Below are 24505 nucleotides of genomic sequence, written 5' to 3'. Positions count from 1 at the left end.
GACAACTTGGTAGATCAGCTGATGTCAACTGTGACCTCTCACCTTTCTGACAAGTTTATTACAGACTGGCAGGAGGTAGATTACCACAGTCATGATGGCTCTTGTGTTCTGAATGGATGAATCCACCTAGAGACAGACAGAAAAATATTCCAAAAACATATCAAGGATGGTTGGTGGTCTTTATAGAATGTAATATTCATCCTAACAACATAAAGATAATGACTTTTATCCCCGTGGGGAAATGTTGGTAAACCACATGGGAAAGCTGATTGGCTAAGTTTGCTAAAACCAGCTCTTGACAAACACCAGACAGAGCCTCAATTTCCTGCTCCATTAAAAAAGGCCTTTCAGCAATGACCTTTGTTTGATTAAAACACCCTGACAGACTAACAGAAGACTGATCTGTCTGGTTAATGACAACTTGAGGAGAAAGCCAATGCCTATATAACCGATCCACATTAATCATAGAAGCTCATGTGTGTGTCCCAAATGGCACCCTATTCCCTACTTTTGACCAGACTCCTGTGGGCTCTGGTCAAAAGTAGTGCACTATATAGGGAATAGGGTACCATTTGGGATGCATACCATGTCATTTTCTAATCTCTCATTCTGACTGTAACCTTCCCCATTGGTAAAAAAAGTGACCCATGCTAGTTCATCACTGTCCAACTGATTTTAATGGAGGTTAATTTTACGATCATGTTTTCATGATTGACCTCTGTAAAGCAGTAACAAATGTTTGCCCAATGCTGCCAATGCTGATGAATGGGTTGACTTTCTGTTCTTTTTCATTGCAGTTTATCAATACTCCTTGTCAGTTTATTTTCTGTGCATTGTCTCACTCTTCTCTATAACCACGTCTTTTGTCACATGATAGAACTGTATTTATAGCAATAGAACTCTCCAAGCAATATCTGTATGACTGATAGTTCAAATAGTCAGCAAAATAATGAGTCTAAGAACTTCAATAAAAGTGGATTTTATTACACAAACAAATTTAGTCATTGACAACTAAGGCTGATCCCAATTAGTTGACTGGTCGATTGTTTGGTCGTTGGTCGACAGATTGTTTTAGTCGAGCAGACAGACAGACAGACAGACAGACAGACAGACAGACAGACAGACATTCTTTCAAAAACAAGGACATTTCTAAGTGACCCCAAACTTTTGAACGGTAGTATTAGAAATGTCCTTGTTTTTTTTAAACAGTACCTTCTGGAAGGTGGCAGTCTTGCCCTGTACCGGCGTCCTCACCCCCATCTGCAGCTGCTGACACAAGCCCATAAGCTTCTCCATCTCTGAAAGCACTACCACCTTCTCTTCATCCATCAGCTGTTAGAGGGGAAAGGAAAGACATTTAGTTATGTCAAAAAGTGATCAGTAAAAAAGTTGCTCTATAAAAACACAATTAAGGTTTAGGAGCAGAGTTGCAAAATTCCAGTAAATTTCTCCAAATTCCCTGGTTTGGAGGATTCCGGATTTCCTACTTATTCCCTAATAATTCCATGAATCATCCAACCAAGATTTCTGGAAAACCAGGTCATTTTGGGAAAGTTACCAGAATTTTGCAAACCTATTTAGGAAGTTAGAATGGAGTTTATGCATTAAAATCTCACTGTGCTTGAAGTCTCTCGTACAGTTGAAGTCGAAAGTTTACACACACTTAGGTTGGTGTCATTAAAACTCATTTTTCAACCACTCCACAAATTTCTTGTTAACAAACTATAGTTTTGGTAAGTCGGTATGACACAAGTAATTTTTCCAACAATTGTTTACAGACAGATTATTTCACTGTATCACAATTCCAGTGGGTCAGAAGTTTACATACACTAAGTTGACTGTGACTTTAAACAGCTTGGAAAATTCCAGACAATGTCATGGCTTTAGAAGCTTCTGATAGGCTAATTGACATAATTTGAGTCAATTGGAGGTGTACCTGTGAATGTATTTCAATGCCTACCTTCAAACTCAGTGACTCTTTGCTTGACATCATGGGAAAATCAAAAGAAATCAACCAAGACCTCAGAAAAAAATTGTAGACCTCCACAAGGCTGGTCCATCCTTGAGAGCAATTTCCAAACACCTGAAGGTACCACGTTCATCTGTACAAACAATAGTACGCAAGTATAAACACCATGGGATCACGCAGCCGTCATACCACTCAGGAAGGAGACGCGTTCTGTCTCCTAGAGATGAACGTACTTTGGTGCGAAAAGTGCAAATCAATCCCTGAACAACAGCAAATGACCTTGTGAAGTTGCTGGAGGAAACAGGTACAAAAGTATCTATATCCACAGTAAAACAAGTCCTGTATCGACATAACCTGAAAGGCCGCTCAGCAAGGAAGAAGCCACTGCTCCAAAACCGCCATAAAAAAGCCAGACTACGGTTTGCAACTGCACATGGGGACAAAGATTGTACTTTTTGGAGAAATGTCCTCTGGTCTGATGAAACAAAAATAGAACTGTTTGGCCATAATGACCTTTGTTACGTTTGGAGGAAAAGGGGGGGGGGCTTGCAAGCAGAAGAACACCATTCCAACCGTGAAGCACGGGGGTGGCAGCATCATGTTGTGGGGGTGTATTGATGCAGGAGGGACTGGTGCACTTCATAAAATAGATGGCATCATGAGCGAGGAAAATGATGTGGATATATTGAAGCAACATCTCAAGACATCAGTCAGGAAGTTAAAGCTTGGTTGCAAATGGGTCTTCCAAATAGACAATGACCCCAAGCATACTTCCAAAGTTGTGCCAAAATGGCTTAAGGACAACAAAGTCAAGGTATTGGAGTGGCCATCACAAAGCCCTGACCTAAATCCTATAGAAAATTTGTGGTCAGAACTGAAAAAGCGCGTGAAGGCCTACAAACCTGACTCTGTTACACTAGCTCTGTCAGGAGGAATGGGCCAAAATTCACCCAACTTATTGTGGGAATCTTGTGGAAGGCTATCCAAAACGTTTGACCCAAGTTAAACAATTTAAAGGCAATGCTACCAAATACTAATTGAGTGCATGTAAACTTCTGACCCACTGGGAATGTGATGAAAGAAATAAAAGCTGAAATAAATAATTCTCTCTACTATTATTCTGACATTTCACATTCTTAAAATAAAGTGGTGATCCTAACTGACCTAAGACAGGGAATATTTTACAAGGATTAAATGTCAGGAATTGTGAAAAACTGAGTTTAAATCTATTTGGCTAAGTTGTATGTAAACATCCGACTTCAACTGTATGCCATATGCAATTATTTCTATGTTACAGCCTTGTTCTAAAATGGATTAAATAATTTTCCCCCATCAATCTACATGCAAAAACAGGTTTTTAGAAATTAAATCAAGTTTATAAAATAAAAGAAACTGAAATATCACATTTTCATAAGTATTCAGACCCTTTACATTGTTGAAGCACCTTTGGCAGCCTTGATTCTTCTTGGGTAAGATGCTACAAGCTTGGGACACCTGCATTTGGAAAGTTTCTCCCATTCTTGTCTGCAGATCATCTCAAGATCTGTCAGATTGGATGGGGAGCGTTGCTGCACAGCTATTTTCAGGTCTCTCCAGAGATGGACTCTGGACTTGTCCCGAAGCCACTCTTGCATTGTCGTGGTTGTGTGCTTAGGGTCGTTGTCCTGTTGGAAGGTGAACCTTCTCCCCAGTCTGAGGTCTTGAGCGCTCTGGAGCAGGTTTTCATCAAGGATCTCTCTGTACTTTGCTCCATTCATCTTTGCCTCGATCCTGACTAGTCTCCCAGCCCCTGCCGCTGAAAAACATCCCCACAGTATGATGCTGCTACCACCATGTTTCACCGTAGGGACGGTGCCAGGTTTCCACCAGACGTGACGCTTGGCATTCAGGCCAAAGAGTTCAATCTTGGTTTTGTCAGACCAGAGAATCTTGTTTCTCATGATCTGATAGTCTAAGTGCCTTTGGCAAACTCCAAGCTGCCTGTCATGTTCCTTTTACTGAGGAGTGGCTTCCGTCTGGCCTCTACCATAAAAGGCCTGATTGGTGGAGTGCTGCAGAGATGGTTGTCCTTCTGAAAGGTTCTCTCATCTCCACAGAGGAACTCTGGAGCTCTGTCAGAGAGAGCATCAGGTTCTTTACCACCTCCCTGACCAAGGCCCTTCTCCCTCGATTGCTCAGTTTGGTCGGGCAGCCAGCTCTTGGAAGAGTCTTGGTTTTTCTAAACTTCTTCCATTTTAGAATGATGGAGGCCACTGTGTTCTTGGAGACCTTCAATGCTGCAGACATTTTTTGGTACACTTCCCCAGATCTGTGCCTCGACACAATCCCACTGTCAACTGTGGGACCTTATATAGACAGGTGTGTGCCTTTCCAAATCATATCCAATACATTTAGTTTACCACAAGTGGACTCCCATCAAGTTGTCGAAACATCTCAAGGATGATCAATGGAAACAGGATTCACCGGAGCTCAATTTTGATTCTCATAGCAAAAGGTCTGTTTTATTATTTTTTATAAATTCGCAAAAATGTCAAACCAGTTTTTGCTTTGTCATTATGGGGTTTTGTGTGTAGATTGCTGAGGAAAAATAAAATAATTTAATCCAATTTAGAATAAAGCTGTAACGTAACAAATTTTGAAAAAGTCAAGGGGTCTGAATACTTCTGAAGGCACTGTATATTGATATTATCCTACTTCATTAGAATATATCTGTGTCGTACCATGTTCCTAAACATATTTAGGAACATTTTCAGCCTCAGTTGAAAAATGTTCAGGCTGATTAGCATAAAGAACTTGATCATTTACAAGAAGGCAGTGCAGCTGCACCACAAGCCTGCTTCATTACAGAGTGGGGGGGACTCCATTAGCCAATGTTTGTTTGAAGTAATTAATCAAACGCCCGCTGCTGAGCTGAAGTGCTGGATGTGTTGATTATGTATTAGTAGTGTGTGTGAGTGTGTATGTGCTTGTATTAGTGTTTGGGTGCACTCTCCGGAGAGCAGGGTTAGCCAGTGTTGATAACCACATTTCCACTTTACCCAGAGACGGATGGCAGTCATGAATAGCTGTCAAAGAGGGACATTTAATTAAACTCCAGGACCTGGGCACTTTGGAAAGAGGGAGGCATACTTCCTTGTTTCTTTGATTTAAGTACACAGGAAACTGAAACTGGGTGCAGGATTCATTTCCTGCCTAGCGTGGGTGAAGAACGTGTGTGGGTGTGGTTGTGTGCGCGTATACCAGAGTGGACAAAGTGTGTAGTGAAGAACACAGCTGGAGTCCTTCCTCAGAAAGCACCTGCAGAAGGAGAGAGAGAAATATAAATATATATGTATAAATGAGAGCGAGACAGAGACAGAGAGAGAGAGAAAAAAAAACAAAGCATGGCTCACTTTACTGGCAGAACATTCTGAACCCTGGTCCGGCAAATCTATCAGCCAAGTATTGTCAAGACCGGTACACTGTACTGTAAGGTTTTCAAATTCAAATGTATTTAAAATTAGCCAATCGGTGAGCAGCTAATTAGAATAATTGCAAGTTACATTTTGCTGTGTGAAAGGGTAGAGTTATAGAAAGTATGGTTGCATCTTGAAACTTGAGGGGACATTGACAGTTCTGTACTCTGTTCCGTGTTCTACTATATTCTGCTACTCTGTTCCATATTCTATTTATTAAGTGATAATGCAAAGAGAAGCCGGTGTTTGTTGGATATATTGGCACGGGTTTTGTTAGGCCTGAGACAAAGTACCAATATATCCTCCAAACACCGGGTATCCTCCATACCAACATATACAAATAATGATTGACATATTATCTTTCATAAAGTTAATTTGATGAATTTATTCATACTATTTCTGTTCTTCCACAAGACATAGTCCCATATCTAGGGTTGCTACCCAAGCCGGCTAGTCGCTCCTATTGGTTCGGTTGCCAGAGACGCGACCCAGTCGTTCAGTCTTTTTGTTCTGTATCTATGGACGCGACCCAGTCATTCGTTCTAAATGTTACCAGTGCCATACTGGCTGGCAATGTTGTTATCCCTTGCTTGCTAGCTAGCCAACTACAGCTAATTTACAGTCACGTCAAACAGTGCAGCCAGAATAACAAGTGTAACGGCATTTGCACTTGTTTAAGCTGTTTTCTAATGACATTTATTTGGATACATCCATAACAATGAGCTAATGAGGTGCGATTTCACCTGGCATAGAAAATGTGCTCTCTCGTTGCTCAGAGGAGCTAGCCAAAAAAACATCTAACACAATCTCTTCAAACTGAAGCTGGAAAGACTGCAAACTAGCTGCAATTTGTTTTGTTTTACCTTTTGTCAATTTACATTTTGTGTATATATATATATATATATATTGGGGGGAAAAAGTATTTGATCCCCTGCTGACTTTGTACGTTTGCCCACTTACAAAGAAATGATCAGTCTATAATTTTAATGGTAGGTTTATTTGAACAGTGAGAGACAGAATAACAACAAAAATATCCAGAAAAACACATGTCAAAAATGTTCTAAAAGGATTTGCATTTTAATGAGGGAAATAAGTATTTGACCCCTCTGCAAAACATGACTTAGTACTTTGTGGCAAAACCCTTGTTGGCAATCAGAGGTCAGACGTTTCTTGTAGTTGGCCACCAGGTTTGCACACATCTCAGGAGGGATTTTGTCCCACTCCTCTTTGCAGAACTTCTCCAAGTCATTAAGGTTTCGAGGTTGACGTTTGGCAACTCGAACCTTCAGCTCCCTCCACAGATTTTCTATGGGATTAAGGTCTGGAGACTGGCTTGGCCACTCCAGGACCTTAATGTGCTTCTTCTTGAGCCACTCCTTTGTTGCCTTGGCCGTGTGTTTGGGTCATTGTCATGCTGGAATGCCCATCCACGACCCATTTTCAATGTCCTGGCTGAGGGAAGGAGGTTCTCACCCAAGATTTGACAGTACATGGCCCCGTCAAATGATGCGGTGAAGTTGTCCTGTCCCCTTAGCAGAAAAACACCCCCAAAGCATAATGTTTCCACCTCCATGTTTGACGGTGGAGATGGTGTTCTTGGGGTCATTCCTCCTCCTCCAAACACGGCAAGTTGAGTTGATGCCAAAGTGCTCCATTTTGGTCTCATCTGACCACAACACTTTCACCAGTTGTCCTCTGAATCATTCAGATGTTCATTGGCAAACTACAGACGGGCATGTATATGTATTCTTGAGCAGGGGGACCTTGCGGGCGCTGCAGGATTTAAGTCCTTCACGGCATAGTGTGTTACCAATTGTTTTCTTGGTGACTATGGTCCCAGCTGCCTTGAGATCATTGACAAGATCCTCCCGTGTAGTTCTGGGCTGATTCCTCACCGTTCTCATGATCATTGCATCTCCACGAGGTGAGATCTTGCATGGAGCCCCAGGCCGAGGGAGATTGACAGTTCTTTTGTGTTTCTTCCATTTGCGAATAATCGCACCAAATGTTGTCACCTTCTCACCAAGCTGCTTGGCGATGGTCTTGTAGCCCATTCCAGCCTTGTGTAGGTCTACAATCTAGTACCTGATATCCTTGGAAAGCTCTTTGGTCTTGGCCATGGTGGAGAGTTTGGAATCTGATTGATTGATTGCTTCTGTGGTCAGGTGTCTTTTTTACAGGTAACAAGCTGCGGTTAGGAGCACTCCCTTTAAGAGTGTGCTCCTAATCTCAGCTCGTTACCTGTATAAAAGACACCTGGGAGCCAGAAATCTTTCTGATTGAGAGGGAGTCAAATACTTATTTCCCTCATTAAAATGCATATCATTTTATAACATTTTTGACATGCGTTTTTCTGGATATTTTTGTTGTTATTCTGTCTCTCACTGTTCAAATAAACCTACCATTAAAATTACAGACTGATCATTTCTTTATCAGTGGGCAAACGTACAAAGTCAGCAGGGGATCAAATACTTTTACAGTGGCTCAGTTGGTAGAGCATGGTGTTTGCAACGCCAGCATGGTGTGTGCAATGCCAGGGTTGTGGGTTCGATTCCCACGGGGGGCCAGTACAAAAATTGTTTTAAAAAATGCATGAAAATGTATGCATTCACTACTGTAAGTCGCTCTGGATAAGAGCGTCTGCTAAATGACTAAAATGTAAATAAATAAATATATATATATATATCCATAAAAATAATGCCAGCTGATTCATGATTTCTACCGGTTGAGAAACACTTCCTGAATTTCCGACTCGTCCCGACAAGTGCATTACTATGGGACAGCAGGAGATCGAATTTGAATATTGAAACAATATTGAAAATGTCATAGAGACATACAGCAAGGTTTGTACAAATCTCCGCTGTTGAAAACTAAATGTTAGTCTAAAAGAAGTGTGAGATAATGTCTAGATGCTTTTTATAGTGGAGATGAAGTGTATAAATTGCCTGGCTGGGCTGATGAGACAGTGGAATGCGCAGTCAGATGGAACAGAGTAAATAGGCATTTTAACGTCATAGATATAGCCGGTGGTAACTTGTGGAATAGACACTGGCTGGAATGCGGTTTTAACCAATCAGCATTCAGGATTAGACCCACCGCGTTGTATAATGTCTACTATTTTAGGATTAGTAGAAAAGTCCTAAAAGGAGATACCAGCAGTATATGGTAGAACTAAAAACCCATGTTCCTTGTGTTGTGTTGTTAATGTACAAGGATGAACCAAACATAAATAAATAACCAATCTCTAAAGGACCTGACAAATTGTAATGTATGTGTCAAAGAAGACAGCTGCCCTTTTCCACCTCAGTGAATTAGCAGAGGTTATTATCGCTCAGTGGGAGCTCTACAGTGGAAGGTTAGGGTATCTCTGTGTGTGTGGCATTGTGAAGACCCTGCTGATTGAACGACAGGTGGCCTCATCAGCACTTCTTCGGTCTCTCTTCCCACTTTTCTCCTACAGCGAGTGCAGATCATCATCACATCTCTCCCCTCTCTCTCTACATTAAATACAGGGCCAGGGCACTCTGCTCCCCGACTCATCCTCTCCTTACCACAGACAAATTATTGTCTTGGGCCTTTTAATACTGTATTGATTCTGTCTTCTCCCTGGGACATGGCTGTGTTTAATGGCACCTGGGACAGATTCTATTAAAGCCCTGTATGAAGTAGAGGAGGATGAAGGACAGGAGATGGATGAGTGGAGTGGGGGAAGGGGCGGGTGTACTTTACCTCAGCCTGGTGGAAGAGATCCATGGTTGTCTTCAGTAGGCCCTCCCCCCTGCACAATCGATACAGCAAATGAATGAAAAACAGAACAGTGAATGAAATATTACCTGATGATAACAACTGGTAAAGTATATTGACTATGAACATCATATCAACAAGATGCGTGATGGCCTCTGTGTTTTCTTCTTCTATATCCATACAGAGGTGGTCAATACCTGGCTGGTGGTCAATACCTGGCTGGTGGTCAATACCTGGCTGGTGCAAAGTATACTTAACATTTATACTGCAGGCTTGCTGAAGACACTTTTATAAAGATGTGTTTAATGTATGATTTCAAAGTATCTATATTTTTTCATTCTCCTTCGTCCTTTCATTGTTAGTACTTTTATTATTTTATGAAGGTAAGCACTTTGTTGCTTGTATTGAAAAGTGCTATACTGTATAAATAAAGTTATTATTATTATTATTGAGTGACAGTCTACTGATGGATAGATAAGCTACCTGGTGAAGACAGACATACAGCTGGTGTCTACCTGGCTAAGACAGACAGACACAGCGGGTGTCTACCTGGTGAAGACATACAGCGGGTGTCTACCTGGTGAATAGGTACATGGAGTAGGCCATGCTGGACATGCTCTGGCCCTGGCGGACGATGTCCTGCTCCTGGTCCTCCCACTTCTCCACCTCCGTGTCCACGTCTGAGGTCAGCAGGCGCAGGTCTACACCCAGCTTGGCTATGGTGCTCTGCTCCTGGAGAGAGAGAAGATAGTGGTTCTGCCATTAGTTAAGGATGGTCTCTCATCCAAGTAAGGCTACTAATCAAGCCCAAACCTTCTGAGATTCCACCATTGGAAACCATTGGTTTCGGTAAGGTCAGTGCATGATGAGCAATAACTACATTCATTTTATCTACATTGCATTCGTTATCATCATCAGCATTACTGATTCATGATCATCCATAACCATATACAGTGCCTTCACACCCCTTCACTTTTTCTACATTTTGTTGGGTTACAAGGTGGGTTCAAAAAAAAATGAAATAGTATTTTTTTGTCAAAGATCTACACAAAATACTCTAATGACAAAGTGGAAGAAAAATTCTAACATTTGTCAATAATATATGAAAAATAAAACACTAATATATCTTTACGTAAGTATTCAACCCCGAGTCAATTAGTCACCTCACAGCAGTGAGTCTTTCTGGGAGTCTTTCTGAGTCTCTAAGAGCTTTGCACATCTGGATTGTACTATATTTGCACATTTTTGTTATTTTTTATTCTTCAAGCTCTGTCAAGTTGGTTGTTGATCATTGCTAGACAGACATTTTGATGTTAAACATTTCTAAAAACATAATTCCACTTTGACATTATGGGGTATCGTTTGTAGGCCAGTGACACAAAATATCAATTTAAACCATTTTAAATTTAGGCTGTAACAAAACAAAATGTGGAAAATTCAAGGGATGTAAATACTTAAGTCACTATATTATCAGTTTAAACATAAAACTCATTGCCGCTTGAGAAAGTCAACAATTCCACTCTTCACCTCTCTTAGACATCATCATGCACCATCAGCCATCAAAAATTCCTAATTTCCAATTATTGATTATCATTTTGTGTATGCATGCCCATTCATGATGGAGTGAGACTCCTGCTAAAATATATCAGACCATGCAAGGTCCCTGCAATAATCGCTATTATTCCCCAATAGTGTGTTTGAACAGACATTCATTTCCTGCAGAATAAATGCCCCTCTCTGGATGAGGTAGTAGATGCAGCCCAAATGGCACTGTATTCCATATATAGTGCACTACTATTGACCAGGACTGTGGGGGGGATTGGGTGCCATTTGGGACATACCCTATGTGAGGTGTATTGTGTAATTGATGAGTCTAGTTATACCTCCGTATCTAGCTTAACAGCTTTCACCGTCTTCAGGTTGGCTGAATGTTTCTGGAGGGGAGAAAACGTTTGACAGGATGAGTGATATTAAAGGAGAAAGTGAGGGAAAATGATTTAAAACAGAATGACATAGGAAATATCCACCAATCATAGTATTGTTTATTCTGATACTCACCCCTGGTCTGGGAAGCGACAAGTAGGCTCTTTTATCCCCTGTTATTAAATCAGAAAGAGAGTATTTTGAGTTTGGGATAATGAATGGGAGGCTATGCGTTCTCTGGAAAATAATGAACGACGTGGAAGGTGTGTTCCATGAAGAAGTGGAACTGTTCTTCCACAGAGTTGCATGTTTTCCAGAGAACGCATTGAGCCCTGAGTTGATTATCCCTTTTATGCCATGGCTATAATTTAACACATTTCCCGCTAGAAATATTTTCATTTGCCGGTAGAAATGTTTTCAACATCCCCTGAAGTAGCTAACAAGTTTACTAGATAGCTACAGTAGTCGCCATGGTAACCAAACAAACTTGCTAGTTTAGCTAACCAAACCATCAGTCCTAGTTTGCCATTATGAAAAACGAATTCAACAATGCCAATATTTTCAATTAGACTTTTGCTTTCAAAAGCAGTTCATACATAGAACATGTAAGAATGAACTATAGCCATTGAATTCTACGTTGCAGCTATACAATGCGTTATAGGAAAATAATGCACGCTCTAGAATGCCCTTCAAGCCAATCAGAAACAAGTATTCAACAATGCCATGGTTTAAGGTGAAATAATGGTCAGTTTGGTCACATAATTTCCCAGCAAAATGATTGTATGCCTTTTTAAAACACCCAACACTCCTTTTTTATACTTTATTTCAAATGGTTTTCAGCCATTAATTCCAACAAATGAAATAATACTAAAAGGGAGGGATTCAGTTGATTATCCCCTATCATACTACAGTTGATTATCTCTAACACATCCTCTATCATACTACAGTTGATTATCTCTAACACGTCTTCTATCATACTACAGTTGATTATCTCTAACACATCCTCTATCATACTACAGTTGATTATCCCCGACACATCCTCTATCATACTACAGTTGATTATCTCTAACATCTTCTATCATACTACAGTTGATTATCTCTAACATCTTCTATCATACTACAGTTGATTATCTCTAACACATCCTCTATCATACTACAGTTATTTATCTCTAACACATCCTCTATCATACTACAGTTGATTATCTCTAACACATCCTCTATCATACTACAGTTGATTATCTCTAACACATCCTCTATCATACTTCAAATGGAGTGCAACCAATCAACTCAACAAAGTTCTTGTCTGTAGCTGAGATCTTTAAGTCCCGGTAAAGGCACAGTTCAGTAGAATTTACAGGGGTGGTCAGGGTGTGATAAACATCACTGATGTGTTTAACGTCTGATGAGGCGCTGCCGTAAAAGGAGTATTACTTCACATAAAAGTTTAACTGTCTACGTCGCTTCAGCACCAGCACAGCACAGCATCCTCCACACACACACTTCTCTATTTAATGGTTTTAGCAGGGGGACGTCGTCTCTCTCGTTGCATGTCATTTGGATCGTGGCCCATAAATACAAATACCGTGACACGCCACAAAGGTTACGGATTATAGGAATTACGCTGCGGAGATAGAGAGAGCGCTGAGAAACGGCTGGTATCACCCAATGTTGAGACACACGCGCATGCACACAGGCCTGTAACAGAACGGTTTGTGTCTGTGGCTCGGTGAGAGGTATCATGCTGATGGTGCTTTAATCGCTGCGTTGTGTCAGAGAATACAAACAACCACGGTTATAGAGATTGATCTGTCTTTGAATAGGATCAATACATTTTAGACTACCACAGCTTAGAGAGAGACAGAGTGCAAACAACCATGGCTTGTAGTGAGACTAACTGCCCATGAAAATGATAGAGATAAAAGAGAATAGAGTGAGAGAATAGAGAGCAAGAGAATATAGAGAGTAGAATAGAGAGAGAGAATAGAGAGCAAGAGAATAGAGAACAGAATAGCAAGAGAGAGCGAGAGAGAGCGAGCGAGCAAGAGAATAGAGAGAGCGAGAGCAAGAGTACAAGAGAGCAAGAGAATAGAGAGAGAGCAAGAGAAGACAGCGAGAGAGAGAGCAAGAGAGACGGAGAGTACAAACAATCATGGCTTGTAGTGAGACTAACTGCCCATGAAAATGATAGAGATAAAGAGAATAGAGCGAGAGAGAGAATAGAGAGCAAGAGAATAGAGCGAGAGAGAGGGCGCAAGAGAGGGCGCAAGAGAGAGAGCAAGAGAGAGAGCAAGAAGGTGGGGAGAAATCTGTGTGGTGACTAGTGATTACGGGTATTAATGTTATTTCAGTGTGGTGTCGATATAATAGTGGTGGGAGTCCATCAGATTTGACATAACTGAATGAATAATCCATTCCTTCACAGTCTTATTAACTTTTGCTATCAAAAACCATGAGGGACAAAAACAACATCCCCATGCCAGGGGTTGGTTGTATGGTAACATCCCTTGTCTGAGTGAGATCCAATCCTGGTCTTACAGTTCTTCAATACCACTTCCCATTCTGGCCCTCATACCATCATGGCCACCTAATCATCCCCAGTTTACAATTGGCTTATTCATCCCCCCTCCTCTCTCCTCTAACTATTCTCCAGGTCGTTGCTGTAACTGAGTCCCGTGTGGCTCAGTTGGTAGAGCATGGTGTTTGCAACGCCAGGGTTGTTGGTTCGATTCCCACGGGGGACAAGTACGGAAAAAAAAATAACAAAATTTATGAAATGTATGCATTCACTACTGTAAGTCGCTCTGGATAAGAGCGTCTGCTAAATGACTAAAATGTAAATGAGAATGTGTTCTTAGTTAACTTACCTGCTAAAATAAGGGTTAAATTAAAAAAAATATAGAGACTGCCCCACCCAACTTCTCCAACACCCCCCTCCCACCAGGGGGACCACCCCACCCCACCAACCCCCGCTCTCCTCCCAACAGGAGGCCTGTCCCAACCAAACTCCTCTCACCACTTATTCTCCCTCCCCTCTCCTACAACCGGGAGGCCCACCTTGGATGCCCATTACACACACACACACACACACACACACACACACACACACACGCACACTCCTACCACTGGCAGGCACACCTCGGCGGCCCTCAAACACGTCATTGATCTCCCGGAGCAGCACGCCCATGTCACAGAGCTGGGACTCCCAGGCCTCACAGAACACATCCAGGTTCTCCTTGGCAATCTTACTGGATGGGTGCAGGGCCAGCGTCTGGGCTGCAGAGATGATCTGAGAGGATGGAGGAGGGAGGGAGGGAGCGAGAGGGAGGGAGAGATGGGGGAAGTAGCTATGTTTAAAAATTGTATTGGAGTGGTGAAGTGTTTTGATAAGGTGCACAGTACACACCTTAAGAGGAGCTATTATGGTGTTACTCACACCACTAGCTATCCAGACCAGTTGGTTCTGAGGGAAAACTAACAAAGGATCCAAGAAAATGATTAGACCGCCCCACCCAATCTCTCCAACACCCCCATTACAGAATGGAATCAGGCCTCATTCTCATAGAATGTTGAACTACTCTATGAGCAGAGACACAGGATACAGGATCATTTCCTCTCAGTGTGGGGGCTGACTGTGTGAAATGGAACGAATCTTCAGCGAGCAGAGCAGGGGGCATGGAATCCGTTTTGTCTCACAGTTTTCTAATTATGTTTGGTCTTCCAGGCCGTTAGGACAGATGCTTCATTATCTGCTGCTGGGAGTGTAGTGGAAAATATGAAGACCCGCCCACAGTAATGTCAGACCCTGCATGACCCAGCAGTAATGACTGAGCTAATAGGTTCATAGGTCAATCAATAAGGTCACAGAGGGGGATCCTCCGCCCAGGGAGGGATAATACTGGTGTGTGTGTGTGTGTGTGTGTGTGTGTGTGTATATGTCTTCCAATGGTAATAAAGAGACACCTGTCGGTAATTAGCAATTAAATGCAACACGCTGGAGGTGATGCACTCTGACTTGTGTGCGTGTGGTTTTCTGAGTTATTTCTCCCCGTATCAGATGAAGTCATCTTAATGTCTGTTTCTGTAATAGTTGGCTGTGTTTAATGGATGGGGTGAAGCTATAGGGGACAAGATGGCAGAGGATGTGCTGACAAACCTTGATAATGGAGAAGTTGTACAGCTTAACAACATCAGGGTGGAGTTTCTAGCACAACATGTATTGTGTTACGTTACCTGTCACAGTGTGTGTTACGTTACCTGTCACAGTGTGTGTTACGTTACCTGTCACAGTGTGTGTTACGTTACCTGTCACAGTGTGTGTTACGTTACCTGTCACAGTGTGTGTTACGTTACCTGTCACAGTGTGTGTTATGTTACCTGTCAGAGTGTCTGTGACCTGTCAGAGTGTCTGTGACCTGTCAGAGTGTCTGTGACCTGTCAGAGTGTGTTACCTGGGGGCCAGTGACGTGGAAGGTCTCCTCAGCGTGTATACAGGTGATCTCCAGAGGCTCTGTCCCTGAGACGTGACACAGCAGACGACACGTCTGGAACAGAACAGACAACATCAGCGTCTAACATCAATATGACTGGATATGAGCAGCAGACAGATCAAGATATATTTTCCAGATATTCAACTGGAAAATAAATACAGGTCTCCAAAGCCAGTAGCTCATATCACAAGTACAATGTCCATACACCTCAGCCAGAGATGGATAAGATGGCATTTTTTTTGATTGAATAAAATAAACTTTATTGTGGTTTAATAAAATTGTATAAATTAAATTCAACAAGGTGATTTGATCAGGGACATTCAACAGACTGAAGTTAACCTCCCCAGCCAGCGAGCCTCGCTCACCTCCACCAGCTGTTCCTTCTGCTCGCCGAGCGTGCGGGCGTACTCTGCCACGGCCTCCAGGTTTCCCTCGCCCCCTGAGGCCTTCAGGGCCCGCAGAGGCAGGTGTTCTGCATGCACCTTCAGCAGGTCCGCCGCCCGCCCCACCGCCACCTTATGGAGCTGGACGGCGGGAGAGGGGAAGAGGGGAGATGAAAATGGGTATACATGTATCTTTTGTACACCTGGCTGCACAAATGGTAATAGGAAGAGAAAACAATAGTAAGACAGAAAGATTACTTTGATTACTTTCAGTTACTTTCCCCTTACGAGGCATTAGAAGGAGACAAAAAGGATCCATCAAACGCATCTGGTGTGTCGTCATAGGGGTTTCTGACTTGTGGTCAGACTCGCTCAGGTGGGACAAACTTAAACTTGCTATTTTTTCAATGCTGAATTGAATGAGTAAACAGAAAGGTGTCAATGTATTTTTTCACAAACATCCTTTCTGAATTTAAAAGTAATCCAAAAAGTAATCCAGTTTTTCAAATGTATCTAAACTGATTACAACATTTTTGCTGGTAACATAACCGATTACAGTTACAGGTTTTTGAAATCAGATTACATGTAATCAGTTGCATCCCAACCCAGATGGAGAGTACAGAAAACTCCAGACAGATCTGATCTAGGACTGAACCACTTGGCATGCCAGACAGTGATGCATTCTAGTTAAGACCGCAGGGTTACAGGACTCACTTCTCTGCGGAGTTCGTGGACACTTTGGCAGGTCTTCAGTATAGACAGCTCCATCTCCTCCGTGGCCTCTTTAGCATTGAGAGACAGCTGGGATGAGGAAAATATTTAAATAAATAAGGGAGGGGAAAAAGATAAGAGTAGTCATCACATAAATCATGCACATGATGACTGGTGCCTGGGATGTGGCCTGTCTTAGCAGGAGAAGAATACGAGATTACACAGCCCTGCTCACGCCCTGTTTGTGTGTGCGCGTGTGTGTGTGTGTGTGTGTGTGTGTGTGTGTGTGTGTGTGTGTGTGTGAGAGAGAGAGAGTGAGAAAGAAAAAGTGTGAGAGGAAGAGAAAGAAAGTGTGAGTGAGTGAAAGAGAGAGATCCCTTCTGCATCACCAATATCCTGTAAAACATAAGAGTTTCAGACACTCGTTCTAAGGGCAAGGAGACAGGTGGGAGGCACTGGCAGTCAGACAGGATTACAGCAATGTAAAAAAAACTGTCAAACAAGCACAATTCACCTGGGCCCAGTTTTTCAAATGTGAAAATCCGGATTTTGGCTATGGGATAGGATTAAATGCAAAGAAATAGAATTAATGAATAGAATGGATGAATCATTAACTTGAATGGGGACTCCCGTTGTATTTCTATGCATTTAATCCTATCCGATAGCTGAAATCCAGACAGATCACTTTTGAAAAACTGTGCCCCGATGATTTGTCTCTGACCCTCTCATCACCCTCTCTGTTTCTACTGAAATAAGTAGAGGAAAACACCTCATCTCACTGCTCTGTTTCTACTGAAATAAGTGGAGGAAAACACCTCATCTCACTGCTCTGTTTCTACTGAAATAAGTGGAGAAAAACACCTCATCTCACTGCTCTGTTTCTACTGAAATAAGTGGAGGAAAACACCTCATCTCACTGCTCTGTTTCTACTGAAATAAGTGGAGGAAAACACCTCATCTCACTGCTCTGTTTCTACTGAAATAAGTAGAGGAAAACACCTCATCTCACTGCTCTGTTTCTACTGAAATAAGTGGAGGAAAACACCTCATCTCACTGCTCTGTTTCTACTGAAATAAGTAGAGGAAAACACCTCATCTCACTGCTCTGTTTCTACTGAAATAAGTAGAGGAAAACACCTCATCTCACTGCTCTGTTTCTACTGAAATAAGTGGAGGAAAACGAATAGACCCTGAGATCTAGCTAGTGACACACGCTGTAGAAATGGGTCTCACTAGGGAGCCAATCATTCAACGTGCCGTAGCCCTGATTCCATTCAATTTGTCAATGGAACTGTGGCCTCTATTTCCACACATTTATACAAGCTTAACCATGGAAAAACACATTGTATGAAAGCCACACGCCATGGAGTCCAAAGAGACTCCTTTCAGTGAGGTGTCGAGAGAACGAAACGGGGAGAACAATCTGTTCTATGTAATCAATGGAGTCAAGTGAATACCCATTCATACGATGAGGCTGACTTCAGGGCCGTATCCACAAAGCATCTCAGAGTAAGAGTCCTGATCTAGGATCTGCCCATATAATCATATTCATTCTGATCTAAAAGGCAAAACTGATCCTAGATCAGCACTCCTATTCTGAGATGCTTTGATGTGCCCAGGACTGGTTTAAGACCTATAAAGAATGGAGGAAAATAGCACTGTATAGCAGTATGGGAGAGGGTAATGTGAAAAAGCTGGATATTATATTGTTCTCCTTCACATTATCTATAAACCTAGCAACAGTACACAAGGTCATGTAGCTAAGCAACAGAAAGGAAGTGAAGGAGTGTGTGTGTCTGTGGGCATCTACACGCGTGATTGCAATGTGCATATTCATGCATGCTAAATCATGACCTACTGTAGCCGTGCTCTTAATCATGTAGACGTACATATCTACATGTGTGAGTACATGTATACACGCGAGTGTGTGTGTGTACACATGTACAAGTATTTACATGTGTGTGTATGCCCAGTTTATACCAACATACCGCCTCCCTCCAGGCTACGATGAGCTGGTCAGTGTCCTGGCGGGCGAGCTGGCACAGCTGCAAGATGCCCTCTCGGTGCTCGTGGCTGGTGTAGGCCGAGTCAGTGAAGTCCTCCGTCCTCTCCACCACCGCCTCCAGCTGGTCAGACAGAGCCTGTTGGGGCAGTGAGTACAGACCCTCACGCAGACCTTCCACGTCGGACTGGGATCACAGACAGAGACACAGTAATGAATACAACAATTATTTGTCATGCCAATAAAGCATTTCAATTTAATTGACACAGAGTGACAGAGAATAACATTCAAAAGCTATATGACAAGCTACTGGTATTTCAGGTTGACTATGGATAATTGACTTATTGTAAAGAACTGGCGCAGAACACCTGGCGTGCTTCATGTTTGAATGTCCAGGCCTGTTGTCTGTGCCAAATAATGTTTGTGCCATGTTTGGTGCGGTTACCATGTTGTGCTGCCATGTTGTGTTGCTACCATGTTGTTGTCATGTGGTGTTGCTACCATGCTGTGTTGTCATGTGTTGCTGCCATGCTGTGTTGTTGTCTTAGGCCTCTCTTCATGTAGTGGTGTGTTGTCTCTTGTCGTGATGTGTGTTTTGTCCTATATTTACATTTTTAATCCCAGCCACCGTCGCCGCAGGAGGCCTTTTTCCTTTTGGTAGGCCGTCATTGTAAATAATAATTTATTCTTAACTTACTTGCCCAGTTAAAGGTTAAATACAAATTTAATAAATATCTTGTGGATAGACTACGTAAACATAAATGGTACCCAAATTACGCTAGATTGTATTTCTGGGCTAACCTAGATTAGTCCAGGTCTAAACTGTAGTTACTATATTACAATGCAAAGTGGAGAAAAAAAAACAGAAAAAAAAACATATGGAATCCATAAGGAAGTCCTCCCCTGTCGTCCCACCTTGAAGTCCTTGATGCCGGTGTAAATGCTGAGGGGAAGGACCTTGGTCTCCCCGCAGGGCCGGGCATCCGTCACAATCTCCATGACCTGCTCCAGGGCGAATCGCATGCGGTGGAACACGGCGTCTTTGTTGATACGCGCCGACTCGCAGTCCGGGTGTCTGAGACACGTCTACAGGGAGAGAGACATCGTTTTACAACTGAGGCTGCATTTACACAGGCAGCCCAATTCTGATCTTTTTACCAATCATATCAGCTCTTTTGCTAATAATTGGGAAAAATATCAGAATTAGTCTGCTTCTGTGGCAGTCCATGTTCGGAATCAATTGTGGTAATACAGTCTCTATGCCTCATATCTACTAAACACAAAAACAATGTTTTAAATGGGAAGTTAGGCTGGTTTGAAGCAAAAAATTATGGAAATTCACAAGCACCAGAAAGACTAATTTTACCCATTCAGTAGCAAGTTTTTCCAGTCCACAGGTTTAATCTACTACATTAGCAGCAGTATGTACACACCTTGGACGCAGTGAGCAGCATCATGGTGCATTTCTCCAGCACTGCTCTGGCTGCAGCCATCCGGGCCTTCTTATTCTCATCCTTCAGGTCCTAATGGACAGAGACCAACACTGGACAGTTACAGAAGCAGTCTCAGCTGGTTCCCAAACTTCTCTGATTTGTGAGTGTGGGCCAGTTGTAAGACATCAAATAGACAGAACCATTTTAAGCCACAACTCAGTCTTGCCAAGAAGAACTGGCTTTGACCTACCAGGGATCTGGACCAGAGCCATGAATGAAGAATAAAATAAATGCATGGCTCTGGTCTGGACTAGTGGACCAATTAATGCAAGGGGCCAGTCATTCAAAAAAAAGCACCCCCCACACTTTAAACGCACACAGAGCATATCCGTACAATGTGGAAGAACCGTTAAGTTTAGTTAAGGTTTAGTTCTCCGGCCAGCAGAGTTATTACTCATAGATTAACCTGGTGAAGCACAACTCAAGTAGATATCTCAGTAACATCCACTGACTCGCTCATCTCCGTGTTTCAAAGACTAAGCATTTAGTGTGTGTTCCAAGAGGAGGTGGAATCAACTTCTCTCCAGGCACAGAGCCATGGATTTCAAAGGAGATGTGATGTGTTATTATGCAGAACAACAATATAAACGTAACATGTAAAGTGTTGGTCCCATGTTTCATGAGCTGAAACAAAAAGATCCCTGAAATTTTCCATACGCACAAGAAGCTTATTTATCCTTCATATTAGTGAGCATTTCTCCTTTGTCATTATAATCCATCCACCTGACAGGTTTGGCATATTCAGAAGCTGATTAAACAGCATGATCAGTACACAGGTGCACCTTGTGCTGGGGACAATAAAAGGCCACTCTAAAATGTGCAGTTTTGTCACAACACAATGCAACCGATGTCTCACGTTTTGACGGAGCGTACAATTGTCATGATGACTGCAAGAATGTCCACCAGAGCTGTTGCCAGAGAATTTAATGTTCACTTCTCTATCATAAGCAATCTAAAACTTTGTTTTAGAGAATTTGGCAGTACATTCAACCGGCCTCACACCCACAGACCACCTGTAACCAGGCCAGCCCAGGACCGCCACATCTGTCTTCTTCACCTGCGGGATAGTCTGAGAGCTAACCGGACAACTGATGAAACTGTAGATTTGCACAACCGAAGAATTTCTGCACAAATTGTAAAAAACGTCTCAGGGAAGATCATCTGTGTGCTCGTCGTCCTCACCAGGGTCTTGACCAGACTGCAGTTCAGCATCGTAATTGACTTCAGTGGGCAAATTCTCACCTTCAATGGCCACTGGCATGCTGGAGAAGTGTGCTCTTCACAGATGAATCCCGTTTTCAACTGTACCGGGCAGATTGGAGACAGCGTGTACGGCGTCATGTGGGTGAGCGGTTTGCTGATGTCAACGTTGTGAACAGTGTGCCCCATGGTGGTGGTGGGATTATGGTATGGGCAGGAAGCTTGGGGGGGGTAGAAGCTTGTTAAGGAGCCTTTTAGACCTAGACTTGGTGCTCCAGTATCACTTGCCGTTGAGCGAGAGGTCTCTGACCTCCTCCCCATAGGCTGTCTCATCGTTGTCGGTGATCAGGCCTACCACTGTTGTGTCGTCAGCAAACTTAATGGTGGTGTTGAAGTTGTGCTTGGCCACGCAGTCGTGGGTGAACAGGGAGTACAGGAGGGGACTAAGCACACACCCCTGAGGGGCCCCCGTGTTGAGGATCAGCGTTGTAGATGTGTTGTTGCCTACGCTTACCACCTGGGGGCAGCCCCCCCCACCCGCCTCACCCTAATAATTTGATCTATTTACCCCTCTTAATTCCGCCTACCGTTCTGGCTTGGTGGTGCACATGTAGCCTATAACCTGTTTTAGATAAATGTACTCATTGAATATTGTAAGAGCATTCATTGTCTGCTTATATGCCCCATTTATTTATCCTACAGTTCAGACTTGGCGTACTGGGAGAACACTAAGAACGGCCCATGTTCTGAATTCTGTCGCTGTACATTTCAAAAGTACTAAACAAAGTTATATTGACTACGTCCATCTTAGCTCACTCATTGTCTTAATCGAAATTACGGATTGCCGCTTATCCGGTTATCTTTCCCTTATGCCATAGTTTGTTCATCTCAATTGTCAGTAGAAACCACATTTGTTTAAGCAAGTCAGCCATATCAGCTATGTGTTTTTTTAAAAGGCAGTAAATGAGGCTGAATTAACTGTTTCGCTGCCAATTAAGGCTCCGCTGATAGCCAGGTATAGCAGTGGTAAGATGTTGGGAAAGCTTTATGTAGGCCCTAACAGTTTGTGGCCACCATTTGTCACCGTTATAGTGCAATTAATGTATTGTTTAGTGTTGTGGCTTTGCTGGCAAGCATCCCACCGTTTTATTTTTTTGCCCCACCAAGATTTACATGCTAAAATCGCCACTGCTCACCAGACATGTCACCACCCACTGAGCATGTTTTGGATGCGTACGACAGCGTGTTCCAGTTTCCGCCAATATCCGGCAACTTCGCACAGCCATTGAAGAGGGGTGGGACACAATACAAAAGGAAGTTATAACTTTCTGGCATCATTATTTCTTGAAAACGTGTACATACAGTCATGGCCTAAAAAAAAATGTATGACACAAATATACATTTTCACCAAGTCTGCTGCCTCAGTTTGTATGATGGCAATTTGCATATACTCCAGAATGTTATGAAGAGTGTTCAGATGAATTGCAAAGTCCCCCTTTGCCATGCAAATGAACTGAATCCCCCCAAAACATTTCCACTGCATTTCAGCCCTGCCACAAAAGGGCCAGCTGACATCATGTCAGTGATTCTCTCGTTAACACAAGTGTGAGTGTTGACGAGGACAAGGCTGGAGATCACTCTGTCATGCTGATTGAGTTTGAATAACAAACTGGAAGCTTCAAAAGGAGGGTGGTGCTTGGAATCATTGTTCTTTCTCTGTTAACCATGGTTACCTGCAAGGAAACACGTGCCGTCATCATGGCTTTGTACAAAAAGAGCTTCACAGGCAAGGATATTGCTGCCAGTAAGATTGCACCTAAATCAACCATTTATCGGATCATCAAGAACTTCAAGGAGAGCGGTTCAATTGTTGTGAAGAAGGCTTCAGGGCGCCCAAGAAAGTCCAGCAAGTGCCAGGACCGTCTCCTAAAGTTGATTCAGCTGCGGGATCGGGGCACCACCAGTACAGAGCTTGCTCAGGAATGGCAGCAGGCAGGTGAGTGCATCTGCACGCACAGTGAGGCGAAGACTTTTGGAGGATGGCCTGCTGTCAAGAAGGGCAGCAAAGAAGCCACTTCTCTCCAGGAAAAACATCAGGGACAGACTGATATTCTGCAAAAGGTACAGGGATTGGACTGCTGAGGACTGGGGTAAAGTCATTTTCTCTGATGAATCCCCTTTACGATTGTTTGAGGCATCCGGAAAAAAGCTTGTCCGGAGAAGACAAGGTGAGCGCTACCATCAGTCCTGTGTCATGCCAACAGTAAAGCATCCTGAGACCATTCATGTGTGGGGTTGCTTCTCAGCCAAGGGAGTGGGCTCATTCACAATTTTGCCTAAGAACACAGCCATGAATAAAGAATGGTACCAACACATCCTCCGAGAACAACTTCTCCCAACCATCCAGGAACAGTTTGGTGACGAACAATGCCTTTTCCAGCATGATGGAGCACCTTGCCATAAGGCAAAAGTGATAACAAAGTGGCTCGGGGAACAAAACATCGATATTTTGGGTCCATGGCCAGGAAACTCCCCAGATCTTAATCCCATTGAGAACTTGTGGTCAATCCTCAAGAGGCAGGTGGACAAACAAAAACCCACAAATTCTGACAAACTCCAAGCATTGATTATGCAAGAATGGGCTGCCATCAGTCAGGATGTGGCCCAGAAGTTAATTGACAGCATGCCAGGGCAGATTGCAGAGGTCTTGAAAAAGAAGGGTCAACACTGCAAATTGACTTTTTGCATCAACTTCATGTAATTGTCAATAAAAGCCTTTGACACTTATGAAATGCTCGTAATTATATTTCAGTATTCCATAGTAACATCTGACAAAAATATCTAAAGACACTGAAGCAGCAAACTATGTGAAAATTAATATTTGTGTCATTCTCAAAACTTTTGGCCACGACTGTACAAAGATATATGTACAGTACGATGTTTTTACAACTTAATTTGGTCGCTAGAGGGTTTATTTGACACTCAACAGCCTGATCAACTCTATGCGAAGGACATTTGTGGTGCTGCATGAGTCAAATGGTGGTCACACCAGACAATGACTGGTTTTCTGATTCATGCCCCTAATATTCTTTAAGGTATCTGTGACCAACAGATGCATATCTTTATTTCCAGTCATGT

At 42.7% G+C, this 24505-nt stretch overlaps 1 protein-coding gene across 5 annotated transcripts in view; it reads right to left on the bottom strand.

Moving 5' to 3' along the window:
- LOC115174042 (alpha-catulin) overlaps positions 1-24505 on the bottom strand; it is a 93675-nt gene that overhangs the window by 1145 nt on the left and 68025 nt on the right. For 3 of the 5 annotated variants that reach the window (XM_029732656.1, XM_029732659.1, XM_029732655.1), the window contains 14 exons: positions 20108-20197; positions 19590-19760; positions 18661-18861; positions 16676-16762; positions 15944-16102; positions 15540-15632; positions 14212-14377; positions 11227-11264; positions 11052-11102; positions 9746-9900; positions 9154-9202; positions 5210-5266; positions 1213-1332; positions 43-126 (listed from right to left, as the gene is read on the bottom strand). In XM_029732656.1, the coding sequence (XP_029588516.1) occupies positions 43-126; positions 1213-1332; positions 5210-5266; positions 9154-9202; positions 9746-9900; positions 11052-11102; positions 11227-11264; positions 14212-14377; positions 15540-15632; positions 15944-16102; positions 16676-16762; positions 18661-18861; positions 19590-19760; positions 20108-20197 (1521 nt within the window). The remainder of the gene's footprint in view (positions 1-42; positions 127-1212; positions 1333-5209; positions 5267-9153; positions 9203-9745; positions 9901-11051; positions 11103-11226; positions 11265-14211; positions 14378-15539; positions 15633-15943; positions 16103-16675; positions 16763-18660; positions 18862-19589; positions 19761-20107; positions 20198-24505) is intronic. The other 2 variants (XM_029732658.1, XM_029732657.1) reach the window with 1 other exon arrangement.

This window comes from Salmo trutta, chromosome 34, assembly GCF_901001165.1.
Source record: "Salmo trutta chromosome 34, fSalTru1.1, whole genome shotgun sequence".
In the NCBI taxonomy this organism is placed as follows: Eukaryota; Metazoa; Chordata; class Actinopteri; order Salmoniformes; family Salmonidae; genus Salmo; species Salmo trutta.
Note: the sequence above shows the minus strand (reverse complement) of the source record. Positions and strands in the feature narration are given on the sequence as shown.